The following is a 15,507-nucleotide window of genomic DNA, read 5'->3' on the forward strand; positions in this document are numbered from 1 at the left end:
TGGGGTGCTCGAAGGACATCGAGGCATTCGTATATTATATTGCCTACATCCGTTAATTCTCTATACTTCTGCTCCTAATTTCAAGGTAATTCATTAATTATCTAATTACTAGGCAATATATTTTATTTTTGTTTAATACGTATTAAGGTTCATGAATAAGATATATAGGTCTATATATATATATATATTTTAATATATATATTAATATACAATGTAGCCGCTATGTACGTGTGTATCGCGTTTAGGCGTTGCGGTTGGTGCGGGGGAGGTAATATGAGCTCCCAGTTTGTTTCCTTCCGGTTGCCGTCGTAAACCCGAATTTTCCGCACAGGAGCGACCGACGAGGACGGGCTCGCGACTCGGTCGTCGCCTACGTAGTCGGTCGGCGTGCAGCACGCCGTAGCCAGACGCATGCTTACGCGCCACGCACGACGTCGACGATCCCGGGAGACCGCGCTACCGGAATTCCATTTGAACACTGACGTGCTGGCGTATCGCGCGGCTTATAAAGGCGCGGCGGCGGTTATTCGTGCAAGCCGCGAGCATTTCATTGCGGTATTTGGCGCGTTCGCAGTTACCGCGTGGCTCATTGCGAGCAGAGCGAGGAGGTTAGCTGTGTACGGAGGTAAGGAGGAGGTTTAGCTGCGGACAGGCAGAGCAAGGAGAAGGTTTCTGTGTTACCGGAGAGCAAAGGAGGAGCGTTAGCTGTGTACCGGGAAGCAAGGAGAGAGTCGAAGCAAAGGCTTGGTCGGACGACACCAGGACTAATGACGTCATCGCGGCTAATGTACGATCGAGCGATAAGGAACCTTCAGGCGCTCGTTACCGACGATTGCTTAAACCAGCCATCGAAGACAGCAGTGGAAGCTCGGCGCGAGAGAGAGAGAGAGAGCGACGAGAGAGAGAGAGAGAGAGGGAGAGGAGAGAGAGAAGGGAGGAGAAGAGAAGACGAGAAGAGAGGACAGAGAGACGTAAAACAATAAGACGTGCAGAGACCGCGAAAGGTTAGAAGACTAAGGAGAAAGAGTGGATAAAAGAGCTAAGAAAAAATAGCGCAAAGGAGAGTGAGGGGGAAAGAAACGCGGTGGAAGAGAGAGAAGAGAGAAATGAGAGAGAAAGAGAGAGAAAGAAGAGAGAGAGAGAGAGGAGAGAGGAGTAGAGAGAGAGAGAGAGAGGAGCAGAGAGAGAGAGGGAAGAGCGCAGGAGAGATCGGGAGCAGAAAAAAGAAAGGTGGGGCACACCAGCTTCGGGACACTGCGAGTGACATTACGCCTGGTTAATAAAACCACATAAATATATGGTGCGTGGTGCTGGGTGGCTTGCAGCAGTGGCTTACACACCATACATGGACATGGTGTGGAGCGTCGTAGATTAAGCAGCAGCACAGGCAGCAGGGCGGAGCAGCAGCGCAGTAGCAGCAGCAACAAGCAGCAGAGGAGCAGCAGTAACAGCAGCAGCAGCGACAGCACAGCAGCAACAAGGAGCAGCAGCAGCAGCGCAGCCAGCCAGCAGCAGGGAGGAGCCCAGCAGTAGCCAGCAGCGCAGCAGCCAATCGCAGCGCGAGGAGCCAGCCAGCCGACCAGTAGCAAGCAGCCAGCAGCAGCAGCCAGCAAGCAGCGACAGTGCAGCAGCAGCAAGCAGCAGCATCGCGGAGAGAGAGAGAGATAGAGAGAGAGCGCGCACTTGAAAGAGTTGCTGCCAGACATGGACACCTGCTAAACGTCGATGCCGAATGCTGCCAAACACACAAACTATCGCGAACGAACACGCAAGAACTCGTAGTAATGGTTATTGACATCATATTTATAACAAAAGAACACACGCAGCAACACGATAAACAGACATGGGATAAAGCTTGGCGGGTAGTGTGGTGAAAGGGGGCTTTCACCAGCAGTCCCAGTCACGGCCACTTCACACTTCTCACGTGCAGGTTTCACCAGCAACAGCGATTATCCTGGTGCAGACGCAAACATCGCAGGTTGCCCGGATACGCTAGCAGATGGCGACGTCACGGATATGCACGATTCCATGCTCACTTCCCCGTTTCCCTAGCAACGGACAAACTAACGGGGAACGACGCAAGCTCGCGCAAAATGCGTCAGCTGCGCCCCCTGGTGAGTACCGCTGCAGTTTTTTAACGGCCATCTCGCGCACGATTCTCGGCGAGAAAAGCCCGCCATGTGACACTCGCCCGTCCCTCAAGGCGAGCACGACCCGTTTCTTCGCAGACGACGCCCCCTGGTGGGCGACACCCGATTTTTCGTCCGAAGCAACACGCCTCCGGTTGTTCCCCGTCGGAAACTCGCGAGGAGACGCTCCCGCGGCGCCCCCTACTTGGGCGGGTCGGCGGGGTCAGCGGCGGCGGCGGCGGCGGAGGGGCGTGGCTGCAGCAGGTAGCTGCACGCGTCCTGGTGGCAGCGCTGCAGCGGGTGGGCGAGCAGGCGAGCGAACGTGTCGTGGAGACGCGCGATGTTGCGGTCGACCTCGAAGAGATACGACGTCTGCCAGATGTCGTCGAGCGTGCAGAGCGCGTCGAACACCTCCTGTAACACACGCAGGGGGAAAACATCATTCACGAGACACGCCGAAAACACATCACCCCTCACCACACTGTGAGGTGCACGGATGCAAACACGTTTTACTGTAATACCACACAGAGTACGAGTAACATACTTGTGCAAAGTATAAGTCAATAAATTGGAACTATTATGATTATTATTGTTATTATTATAATTGTCATTGTTGTTACTATAATTTTAATTATAATAATAATTATTATTACTATTATTATTAGTGATACTACTACTGCTACTGCTACTACTAGAAGTAGTAATTAAACTCACACTGCGAGTAGACAGCCAAAAGCAATGTAAAAGTACAGGATCCAAATTTCCGAAAGTTAAGGTTTAAAACGGCAGTTTTAACGGGGAATAATTGCTGTATTGATAACTATTGAAATAGTGTAAAATAAGATCCAGACACTGTACAGATAAATCCGTCCCCTCCGTCCTGCTGATTTTTTTCACACGTTATTGTGAATAGCGCAGCACTGCAGCTGAGGACCGATTTATAAATATTTTTCATAGATTCTCCCCGCCGAGTTCCTGATTTTTTTTACTGACAGCGGGGATGGGGGGGGGGCGGGGTAAGCCTAAATCTGGTGCCACCCACGCTGCCCATCTCAACCGCTCACACATGATATTACATATGCAGTAGCTATTACTTGTATTGCAGTACGACGCATACAGTACTGGCAGTGCCACCTACAGGGAATCGTGTGCATACACCACACATCGCATCACTCCTTGCTCACTCACTACCTCCACATCATCTGTGTAGGTGACAAGGAGCTAAACATAACAAGGAGAGGAAGCGGATTGGCTGTGTGCTTTTCGCCTCAAGTGCGCCATCTATGGACCATAATCAGCTGAAACGGCTGTGCAGACCCGAACCCAGAGACAATAGAACACTAATCTGTTCTAGCGTCTCTGCCGAACCCAAATTTGGGCCAAATATGTCGGCGCTTCCTCTCCTTGTTATATTTAGCTCCTTGGTGAAGGTGACGAGGTCGCGCGCGCTCACCTCACACTTGTTGTCGTTCGTCGGCACATCGTGCGCATAGATGACGTCCGTGAAGAAGTAAGGTGATCGCTGCAGCATGTCCAGCACCTAGGTGGCAGCACGATACAGTCATTGACACGGCAAACGCTACTCGTTATAAACGTTAACAGTTTCAGTTGACAGTCGTTTGAGCTTTGGTTGTTGTGAAGTGTATGGTGTGGCATTCGCATAGTAATGAATGCAAAAATGGTGACTAACCCTTCCCTGGCCAATATAACACAATATAACAGGATGTATGATCAATAGCAGTCTTCACTTGTCAGTAGTCTGTAGCAGTAATAACTTAAAGGAACAGTAGCCTCTAGGTTCTAGGGTTATTTTCAGCTAATTTAGGTTATAATTGCACTACATAAAAAGTTTCATGGTTCAATTACTATTAGAAATATTTTTTTTTAATGTTTTAAAACTAACGACTACAGTTTGATTACAACGACGGTGGCGCCACTCAGAGCGCACGATCTGAGAAGTTGCGCAAAACCACTTTCCAGCCAAGGGCTACAGACCGAGGGTATTTCTTATTTATTCATTTAAAAGCAAAAGGATTGTAATATCTTATAAACGACATATAGTTTCAGTTATAATATGGATAAATTTGCCCTAAAATGAATATCGTTCGGTTAAATAGCATTTAGGTATAAATATAATTGCACTTTTGTGATTAGCCCTCGGTCATGTACCTGCAAAATAAAAATGCAAATACGCAACTTTTTCAGGGTGGCTGCACGGTCGCGGGTGTCATGGCGCCGTTCAAATTTCGTAGCGTTGATGTGTAAATAATTAATTAAGTATCTGGTGACAAATACATGTGGGTATAGACGATTTGTTATACAGTAAGTACAGTTGTATGCAGTAAAATCCTAGAGGCTACTGTCCCTTTAAGCAATGAGTACGAGTTAGCAAAGGACTCGATTAAGGGCGTGGGTAGGGGGTGAGAGTGAGGCGAAAATCGGGGTAGGGTTAGAAATATTGGAGGGGAAGTAGGGGAGGCGAAAAAATGAAGGTGAGATTAGATGTAGGGGGTGTAAGTGCAGCAAAGTCGCGGTAAGGTTGGGAATATGATCAGAAGTAGGTATGTAAAAGAAATGGGAGTAGTGGGATGAGGAATGGATGTGCGGAATGGCGACACAGAGTACCGAGCGGCCACCCCAGGGGGCGCCAGCAGCTCACCTCCTTGCCGTCTTGGAACAGCGGCATGCAGTGCGAGCGATTGTAGAGCACGACGACGCGCACGACGTACGGCGGCGGCACGATGCTCGGCTTCTCCACCAGGGGGAGCTGCACGTGCTCGAAGATGACGCGGAAGAGTGCGGAGAGGTCGCAGCTGTCGCACGTCTGCTGCGGGTCGAGTCCTTCGATCATCGACACCATCTCTTCCACGTCGGACGTGAAGCCATACATCTACGGACAAGACACGACGTATGCAGCAGGATATGATTTAATTAATTAATTTAATTAATTAATTAAATTAAATTATTTTTATTTTTATTTGCAATTTTATTTTTATTTGTAATTTTATTTTAATTTTTAATTTAATTTTATTAATAATTTAATTAATTTTTAATTAATTAATTAATTTTTTTAATTGGGAATGCTAGGATATTTCATGCTGCAGACGCTTGACAGTGAAAGTGTCTGAATTTGACAGTGGCTATAGAGGTGATAGCAATAGTGGTAGCAGCCTCTGAAGTGCCAGGGTACGTTCCGGCAGTATCCAGGAAGACATAGAACCTGGCAGCGTTAGTGACAGTACCAGAAGTGACACACGAGAGATAGCAGAGAATATACTTTTATAAAAGCTCATGCCAGCGAGCCTTGAACCCTTACCCAATGCGCTGTCTCAGTAATCAGTATCAGTGCAAATTCGTGCTCATTGTTGATTCTGTGCTTTAACTTTACATACTTCTCAATGACTCTCTTGAGCATAGTTAGTGGTTCATAGTGCGACCTGCAACATAGAGATTGTTAAACAATTGTTATGCTGCAACCAAATAGAATGGAACGACTTTATTTTGTGTTTATTTCACACCAATGTGATTGCAATTCTATAATACACATAAAACCATCTAATAAACTATCTTTATTTGTTTTTGTTTGAATAAAGTTTCACGAGATAGAGGCAGTACATTAATATTGGTTTTCAGTTGTATGCTGGTATAACCCACCCTATAGAAACATTTGCAGCCCAGTGTACCTACCCATCTTTCGCACGGAATGGCTCCTGACTGTGTTCAGAGGATATGTCCAAGCATATAACCTGGAAAAGGGATCTTATGACCTATATTTAAATCTGTAATAGGCTGAAAAGTATCTAAATTCTGTTATTGACATTACAGCATCAAATAAGCTACTTTGTAAATGTTTGTCCCATTACACGTTGTTACTGAAAATATACATTAAGATTAGGTCTAACACTTTAATTATATAATGGAAATAGCTATACATTGTATAAACCTGGCCATGGTGTCAAATGGGTACCTGGTCAACAAAAAGATGAGAAAAAAGCCTAACACCATTGCATACTTTGTACCAAGGTGTTTTCTGATTGATGGAAATTGATTGAAATTAAGTCAATGGCTAATGCACATGGCTGTTATCGCAGTAGTGCAACACAGAACATGCCACCTTACACATAAGCAAATTTTGCACCTCAAAAAGCTCAGGAGCCTGTTATCAGAAATAATACAAATAAAATATGACATAAGTCTAGAATGTCACACATGATGATTCTGACAATGGTTCCCCGACTATTGTGAGAAGATTTCCACTTTCAACTACGAAATACATCTATAAAACATTGCTTCTACACAACGAATTCAAAGCCTAATTGCAATTATGACCTTTACATTACTTGCTTAGCCATTCTACTGCCTTTGCCACTGACTGCACAGTCTCAGATGATGCAATGTCCATCAACTGATCAAGCATTTAAGTTAACGTTAAAAACACAGTCTGTGTCGCTATGTAGTTAATTGCCTACGCTATTGTAGCAGCGTAACCAGCACCTACATGGCAGCCCAGAGCTAGACTCAAGCTAGTGAGGCTACTCAGTTGCAACACGAGCGTGGCTAATTTAATCTACCGAGGAAGATGAGCGACTGTGGTCGGTATTGACATTTTTTACAAACACCATAAACAACCATAAACAACAACACCATAAACAACCATAAACAACAACACCATAAACAACCAACCAAGTTATAGTAAATATAGTTATACTTATAGTTATAATGACAACCCTTACAATTTTCTCTGCACAATTTACACGAGGTGGGACGATCTGTTTATCAAACTTCAGTAGGCCTGACTCTTCTTCTAGAGGTGCTTTGACCCGTGAGACCCGCCGCAGGCATTCCGGAGGAACCTCATCTGGCTTACTCTGTATATCATTATCACCACTAACGACACTACTCGTAGTCGTAGCCACTGGCACTGGCACTGTCGTGGAACAAGGCGTTTCAAACCCAAAGTCTGCATTTTCCACTGGCTCCAAAAAAGGAGGCTGTGCCGATTGCCTATCTTCTGTCATTTGATCGTCGCATGATGACAAGCTAGAGTCATCTCGTGTGTCTTCTACTGAATACGCCATTCTTTCATCGTCTTCTCTAGGAACTTTGATCTTCTCTATGGGCGCAGACATGTTTGATGTGGGCAGAAGAAAATAAGTGCTCAATTGTTTTGACATGGCGACGGCCAGGTAAATTTTGTTTCGTAAATACTTTTGTCGTCGAGACAGTGGTTTATATTTACGTCTTCGTATTTGATGCAATTCAATGACTCTGTGACTTACAAATAGCCTGTTATATGTTCTGGCATATCTATTTTAAAATTCGAGTTAAAATATGCCAAAATACGGGTAAACTAGGACCTAAATAGTAAATAATATTAATAAAATATGTAAAATATGAATTACATTTACAGATGAGATTGTAATCATTATCATATCTCTAAAGTTAGCTCCAAGAAACGGTATTGCTAGGGTTAGAATTGACGTTAGAATTGACGTTAGTCACACAGCCTGGTCTGGTTACTCTAAAGTAAAGACTAAACGTTTGGTTTCAGAGGCGCTAAATTAGGCTAAGAAAACTACTGCGTACCCATGTAAAGATTAACGTGTTACGCAGAACTTCAGGCTGAAGAATCTGGACCTTTCGATCGCACATCAATCGGTCTCTACTTAGTACTGCCACGGCACTGGCCCCATTGGCATTGGCATTGATGTGAATGAACAAGGTCTCTTAATTAATGACTCGTTGACTAATTCACACAGTGTCATTTCTAGTTACTATACAGTATACTAGGTATTACATGTAGTGAGGTAGGTATTGTAGTAGGTTGGGTTAGGTATTGGGTAGCTTGACCAGGCTGTAACTGTAAGACTGTTTCATGTCGTAGGAACGTGACACCCTTCCATACAAAAAAAGAGTGGCTATATGACCGGCAGCCGGCATATATCTGACGGCTGCCAGGCACGGTCTTCAATTTCCTAAATGCCCGGCAGTTTTTAATTTTCAGCGTTATGTCGAGTAAACAAGGGTTAGGGTTAGGAACTGCCGGGCATTTAGGAAATCGAAGACCGTGCCCGGCTGCCGGGCATATAGCCACAACTTTGTAACTTGAAAATGAATGTCGAATCTCGTAATTAAAACAATCGTATTAGCACATTTGACCTAACTTGGGACAAATTGCAAGTGCATTATAACATGCAGCTTAACTGGCATTTGCCTCAGTATTCATGTTATAATCAGACAATTTGGAAAGGTATTATGTTGTTGAAAGTTGGCAAGCTCCATGCGTGCACTACTGCGCATGTGCAAGAATTGATGACAGTGCGGGAAAATTATACAGAATTCAAAGAGTAATGGTCGCCTTGTTCGAATTTCTCCCTTATCAAATCTCAAAAATGCGTTACTACAGGGCACAAAATTAGCACTGGCCCACCGGTATATGCCGGCAGATTATTTGGAGGGCCAGTAACATTGGCAAAACACCGGCCCTCCGAGCCGGTGATTTCAGCCGTGTTATTGAGTACCTACATTTTTATTTATAGCATAAATGAGCAAATAGCCTACATTACTGTTTTACCTGAAGGATATCACACCATAGTTTATCAACATTTTTACAAACTTGAAACCGAGAATGCAAGCGTGAAACATAACATTGACAAAAACACTTCGGAGATCATTCACGATCTGCATTATAATCTGTTCAACAGCTACTAGTACTACGTACGCGATGCAGCACACTACAACATTGTTCGGATAAGCAAGAGTCAGTGAAACAGTCTTATCTTTATTTTTTTAAATTTGTGAGGGCTGGTAAAAACCTACTGCTACCAGCCCTCTGGGCCGGTGCAAAAAAATCCGAATTTCATTCCCTGTGCGTACACATAAATACATACCTGGCAATAGCGCGCATATATAGTTAATACCGGCATGGTAGTACAGAGAAGCAGTAGGCCCTAAGAGCCATACGTTTGCGAGCGTTCGAGAGTGCCCATTTTGTTACAGCGCTTTGTTAGCTACAAGGTTTGGTCGCTACATCTGCTTGTGACATTCTTGCCATGTAGTGAGAAATGAGAAGGTAACTCGTGGCTAAGTATTAGGTAGACTTTATAGTAGGCACAAGTTGTGATGGACAAGTTGCATGTAATACAAAGAGTTTTGTACTAGGAGTAGTAACTAGAGCTAACCACAATATAGTGGGTTGGGATTTGAAGTATTATGTTTGTAATTTGTATTATATATCAGTGCATACCAGCAGAAAGAAACAACAACCACATGCCTGAAAATTTTATCCCCACACTGATTGACTATAAGAGTGGTCGTGATTTTTCTTGGCTTTTTGCATGTCTAGCTTGTAACTTTTTACAAGGTTTATCATTGTCATGTGAGAATTTGTTTCCACTTTGTTTGATGAAACCAATTTATTGCATCGTTGAGATTTAGTTTTCTTGTTTCCGTCAATCCGTAATGGAGCTAGAGCTTTCCTTTTGTATCTGGTTAACTAAATTAGAAACATTTTCTACTGCAATCAACAGTGTTGCTCTATCAATTTGATAAATGTTTGGCTCTCTCTCCTTTTTCCTCACAGTTTTTTTGGACCAAAAATTATTATTCGTTATAAGGGAGGAGCATATGTTATGTTATAAGATATTTTGGTCAGAACGTAGCAGAACTATGAGTTAATTTGCAGACTTTCACAATGTGCAGCGCTGTCAAGCCACTTCATATTTTCTACCATAGTAGGGTATTGATAAGATCAGTCTCATGGGAACAGGGAAGTAGTTCAATGATGATTCACATAGTTCCAATATTAAGTTAGAGCCCAAGTCTTCTATATAATATGACATGTATGTGTAGTTATACCTACTGGGGTGTAATTAGGTCTAGGTACCAGAATCGATTGTAAGCAGTCTATAGGTGATGCAGAGATGGAGTATCTTGTATATAAATAGGAAGTCCTTTGAACTGTACTCAATAGGAAACGTTACCTAAGTGCATATATGTATATGACGCTTTTTTTTCCCATTTTTTACTGCTCACTCTATCAAGGTAAGGAATGCCTATTCGATGTGGACCATGACATAAAGAGAGGGAGACAAGTTCACACTTATTATGGAGCATGTGATTCCGGAGCATCTGCGGCAACAGCAGCAACAGCAGCAACAGCAGCAACAGCAGCAACAGCAGCAACAGCAGCCGCATCAAGAAACAGAACAGAATCACCAAGAACAATCAGGCACCCAGCAAGAGGAGCAGCAGCGACAACAACAACAACAACAACCACAACAGGAACAACAACAACAACAACAGCAGCAGCAACAGAACACTCAAGAACAGGGACCAGGGCAGGAGCAACAGCAGCAGCAGCAGCAGCCACAACAACAACCTCAACACCAGCAGCAGCAGCAGCAACAGCAACAACAACAACAACAACAACAGCAACCTCAACAGCAACCTGGCCAACGTCAGGGCGGAAACAACAACAACAACCCTAATCCTATCGTCAATGTCAGAGATCGATTATTCCACGCTCTCTTCTTCCGGATCTCGTTGGCATATGCAAGAGCTGTGCCCCGCCCACTCAGACGAGCACTAGAGTTTACCATTCTTATCAAGGTAACTAGTGTTTACTATCTTTATAAAGGTAACTAAAGTTTATGATCCTTATAATTTAACTAGTGTTTACCATCGCCATCCTTATAAAGGTTACTATCTTTATTAAGCTTACTAGACTTTACCATCTTTAGAAAGCTAACTAGAGTACCATCTTTATAAAGCTAACTAGACTTTACCATTCTTATAAATCTAACTAGAGTACCATCTTTATAAAGCTAACTAGACTTTACCATTCTTATAAATCTAACTAGAGTACCATCTTTATAAAGCTAACTAGAGTTTACCATTCTTATAAATCTAACTAGAGTACCATCTTTATAAAGCTAACTAGAGTTTACCAACCTAGAAAGGTGACTACGGTTAATCGTGTACTGTATTACTGTATACTGTATTTTATTGTATACTGTGGTCTGCAGTTCTGAACATTGTATGAACCATGCTACAAAGTCTGTGTGAAATTGACAGCAGATTACTAAAAGAAAATACGTGAACAACTATTTTTGTGGTTTCCGGATTGGCGAGATATATATAAAGCTTTGCACCAAGCGAGGCACTCTGGTGATGGCGGACAGCGTATGGTGACTGATGTGTGTTTGCAGGCGATCGGAGCATTACTGATACTGGCTTACGTACATGTCGCCTTCTCACGCACTCCCATCAACTGCCTGGACTTGATTCAGGAGACGTGGCCGCGTGACGGAATCCTGCGCGTGCAGATCGTGCGCAATGGACACAACTTCAGGTGTGTGTGCGTGTGTGTTTGTGTGTGTGTGTGCGTGCGTGTGTGCGTGCGTGCGTGCATGTGTGTTAGTTTGTGTGTGTGTGTGTGTGTGTATGTGCGTGCATGTGTGCGTGTTAGTTTGTGTGTATGTGCGTGTATGTATGTGCGCGTGTGTGTGCGTGTGTGTGCGTGTTTGTGCGTGCGTGGTTGCTCGTGTGCATACATCAATGTCTTTCCGCGGGTGTTCATGCGCACGCACGTGGCTTGTCATATTCCGACGTCGCTTCGCACTAGTGACAGTAGTGATAAACTCTGCAGAAATAACTTAGTTCGATGAAGTAGTGATAAACTCTGGAGAAATAACTTATCTCCCTCTTCCCTCCCGGCAGCCTGGCGGAATCCTACAAGCGGGAGCAGGAGATCCGGGAGCGCGAACAGTTCCTCGACATGCTATACGAGAACGTCAGCTTCTACGACTCGGAGCTCATCTTCGGCATGACCGTTGACGCCGACGGTGTCGACGCCGCCGCGCACCCGCCGCAGACGCCCGCGGCGGAGGACAAGGGGGAGGAATGGGAGGAGGGGCGAGGGAGGGACGTCTCCGCTGCGATGGCGGCGGGTTCCACTGCGAAGCGCGAGGACCCAGCAGGTACCGGCACGTTACCGCGACGTTCGCTTGTTTTGCGTGGTGGCGATCGATTAATGCGTTTGAGCGAGGTGATATACCCTGCTAGAATGTCGTTGCAAGTTCGGTCAAGTTACACTCTTCTCACACGTTCTCACCACGTTGTCTACTCTGAGTCACTTTGTTACTAGGAAGGATTTTTAGGATGCCCCTATGGCAATGTTGATTGCCTACAGCTACCTGGCAATCACACTGGGCACGTAGATCAAATCAAAGTGAATGGCAAGAGTTTTACTAACGGGAAGATAGTGTATGTAGATAGAAGTCTAGGAAGCAATGCACATGTGTACGCACAAAATGCAGTTAGGGGTTGTTTAGGAGATGCAGCCGAGATGTAATATACTATATCTTCTCAAGATTACTCAAGATAACTCATTGAGAGCTAACCATCCCTCAGATATGTTCAGTAGTCATACATGTACAGCTCTGACTGCAAGTATCTCTTAATTTAATCTTAGTAAGAATCGATATGGATGATTAAGTGAACGTCAATAATGGAAATTGAGTAAAGATTGTCAGCATGCGAGGACTCGTTCTGTGCCTCCTCCGCACTCAGCGATGCCTCCTTCATCACCCCTGTATCGACGGATCCCTCCTTCCTCCCTACATCGTGTGCTTCGATGAGTCTCTTCTTCACCCCCTCCGCTGCCTCACCCGCTGCTGGCTCACCTGTGAAAATAGAACAGAGGGTCGTCGAATTCTTAATACTATTAATCTTTTTAAGACAATCCTTTGCTTTTTAAGACAATCCTTTGCTTTTTAAGACAATCCTTTGCTTTTTAAGAGACTGCTTTGCATTAAATCAGAAATCGTTCGGTGTCATGGCAAGTGGAACGGGCCCAAATGTAAGTGTTTCCTTTGTCCTCAGAGCAAATCACTCATTAACAACATTACTGGGGACAAGGTGGAATGCATACTCAACAAGCTCCACCCATACACAGGAATACATGTGGAATGCTGGAAAGCTTGCAGCAGCAAACCAGGTGAAGCAGTCAACCACAGCAGTTTATTCCCATGGATCTCATCTAATATTCAGGGGCACCACAACAAGGATAGGCAACCTTAAGAGAGCAACCTTAGAGAGGCAACCTAGATAGGCAACTTAGATAAGCAACCTTAGATAGGCAACCCTAGGATAGGCAACCTTAGAAGGGCAACCTTAGGACTAACTGTTGAAGCCTTCGTAAAATGCGAGGTCTATCTTCATGCTGATCGGAGGATAGAGGAGCCACGTCTATTGTGAACAGTTGAGCTCACAAATGAATCAACAATGCCGGTCCTTATACTACAATCACCACTATCAATCTTACCTCGTCACCTTCTTTACGTTAAAGTGAGGCAGTAGCTTAGTTTTCCTTACTTTTTCTTTTCTTTTTTATTAAGGAGGAGGTCCATCTGGAGAAGGGAATTCTCCCGTTCCGCGAGACACTTTCCGACTTTGACATGTTCAAGAAAGCCGGTGGGTGTTACTTGTTTCGTGCGAGTTGCGGAAAAAACAGGGAAAGTTGTATTTAAAATTCTTCCAGGCTTGGAAAGACCTGGAAAACAGGACGTGTCATTGATAAGTCCTGAAAAAGGGTCTGTTTTAATATCTGTTCCTGAAAAGTCCTTGAAATTGCGTCGTGATGTTTATCTCGTCTGAGAAGCAGCAAATTCTTGCTTTGTGCAAGAGTTTATTCACTAGTCATCGATTCAATAGTCGGTGATACGAGGCACAAAGACTGCGTTCAGCTAAAGTCTTGCTGTCATTATGTCACATATGTTTTGCCGTGGGTGTACTAGTCCAGGCGTTATCGAGTCTCCTGATGACTTGAATTGTGTTCTGTTTTGTTAACGCTACAGAGTAAATCATGCAGAGCTTTATTGTGCATGTGTATGGGGTGGATGAACGCATCACAAGCTGTGATTTGAGTCTATTTGAGTCTATACGAAAGAGATAATGAAGGAGCATGTATGAATTGAATGTCAGAGTACTGTGTAACCTATGAGTGCTCTCATGTACGTGTAAGAGATTCTAAATCTGCGAAAACGTGAACGTTGGAACCGTATGGAGTCTGCGCAGCATAATTCATGTGTACACGTATCACACTGTACCCTACTACATACATATCTTATATGTATAGCTATATGTACATGTATAGGTGTGCCTAGAGTTGTTTGTTAGTATCGATATCAAATTTGCGCACTCATATTTATGTATTTATTTATTCACATATTCATTCATATTTAGTAGCCGCGTCAGCGTTTTGGTTTTCCGCTTCAGTTTGGCCGGAAGAAGAGTACATAATTGAGTATTCACTGGAATATGGCTTCCTCCGACTCTAGTATGATAGCGTAGTATTGTACTAGTGTAGCAGTGTAGTAAGGTAGTAATGCAGTAGTATGATAGTGTAGTATTGTACTAGTGTAGCAGTGTAGTAAGGTAGTAATGTGCTAACGTAGTAATGTAGTAATGTAGACCGACTCTACAATACAGTAGATAGGAGCGCGCGTGCAGCAGCAGCAGCAGCAGCATGCACCATGTTACTTCACAGCCAATGCTGGTCACCCTCAGGGACCGATCGCTCGTCACGAGGACAGAGTGAGAGATACTCACCGAGTGCAATGATCATCACGGAAATATTGAGACGTTCCCTGGTGGCGGGAGACAGTAAACACAGTAATGTAGTAACAGTAAACACAGTAATGTAGTAACAGTAAACACAGTAATGTAGTAACAGTAAACACAGTAATGTAGTAACAGTAAACACAGTAATGTAGTAACAGTAAACACAGTAATGTAGTAACAGTAAACACAGTAATGTAGTAAGGTAGCAATGCAGTAGTATGATAGTGTAGTATTGTACTAGTGTAGCAGTGTAGTAGTGTAGTAATGTAATAGTATGATAGCGTAGTATTGTACTAGTGTAGCAGTGTAGTAAGGTAGTAATGCAGTAGTATGATAGTGTAGTATTGTACTAGTGTAGCAGTGTAGTAGTGTAGTAATGTAATTACTACATTACTGTGTTTACTGTTACTACATTACTGTGTTTACTGTTACTACATTACTACGTTATTAAACTGTGCGCTTGCAGATCCGAATCGCGACGCGTGCTTTGGCGACGTCTTCAGCCGCTTTCTGCTCGAGGAATTTCTGGGATACGATGACATTCTGATGGCGAGCATCAAGAGCCTCGCCGAGAAGGAAGACAACCAAGGTGAGCTCTCCTCCTCCTCGTCTCTGTCCTCCTCCTCCTCCTCGTCTCTGTTCTTCTCCTCCTCCTCCTCCTCCTCTTCCTCCTCCTCCTCCTCGTGCTCCTCCTCCTCGTGCTCCTCGTGCTCCCCGTCCTTTGTCCTGTTCCTCCTCCTCCTCCTCCTCCTCC

General features: G+C 44.1%; 3 protein-coding genes across 3 annotated transcripts in view; 2 read left to right on the forward strand and 1 right to left on the reverse strand.

Moving 5' to 3' along the window:
• Positions 1 to 1,785: 1,785 nt before the first annotated feature.
• Positions 1,786 to 7,263, reverse strand: LOC106816613 (BRISC and BRCA1-A complex member 1-like). Its single transcript, XM_014821237.1, has 6 exons — positions 6,863 to 7,263; positions 5,817 to 5,875; positions 5,446 to 5,566; positions 4,789 to 5,019; positions 3,583 to 3,669; positions 1,786 to 2,543 (listed from the first exon to the last, which is right to left on the reverse strand). The coding sequence occupies exons 1-6, from the start codon at positions 7,256 to 7,258 to the stop codon at positions 2,331 to 2,333; spliced, it is 1,107 nt and encodes a 368-aa protein (XP_014676723.1). The 5' UTR covers positions 7,259 to 7,263; the 3' UTR covers positions 1,786 to 2,330.
• Positions 7,264 to 7,335: 72 nt separating this feature from the next.
• LOC106816611 (chromatin modification-related protein eaf-1-like) lies at positions 7,336 to 12,383 on the forward strand. The gene is made up of 5 exons (XM_014821235.1): positions 7,336 to 7,493; positions 10,173 to 10,739; positions 11,339 to 11,481; positions 11,850 to 12,109; positions 12,322 to 12,383. The coding sequence occupies exons 2-5, from the start codon at positions 10,236 to 10,238 to the stop codon at positions 12,381 to 12,383; spliced, it is 969 nt and encodes a 322-aa protein (XP_014676721.1). The 5' UTR covers positions 7,336 to 7,493; positions 10,173 to 10,235.
• Positions 12,384 to 14,665: 2,282 nt separating this feature from the next.
• Positions 14,666 to 15,507, forward strand: part of LOC106816612 (membralin-like) — a gene marked incomplete at its 3' end in the record, with an annotated part of 7,467 nt that continues 6,625 nt past the window's right edge. Inside the window, 2 exon segments of the mRNA XM_014821236.1 lie at positions 14,666 to 14,804; positions 15,220 to 15,342. Of these exon segments, the coding sequence (XP_014676722.1) occupies positions 14,666 to 14,804; positions 15,220 to 15,342 (262 nt within the window).

The sequence above is a fragment of the Priapulus caudatus genome, unplaced genomic scaffold (genome assembly GCF_000485595.1).
Source record: "Priapulus caudatus unplaced genomic scaffold, Priapulus_caudatus-5.0.1 Scaffold1432, whole genome shotgun sequence".
NCBI classification, from domain to species: Eukaryota; Metazoa; Priapulida; class Priapulimorpha; order Priapulimorphida; family Priapulidae; genus Priapulus; species Priapulus caudatus.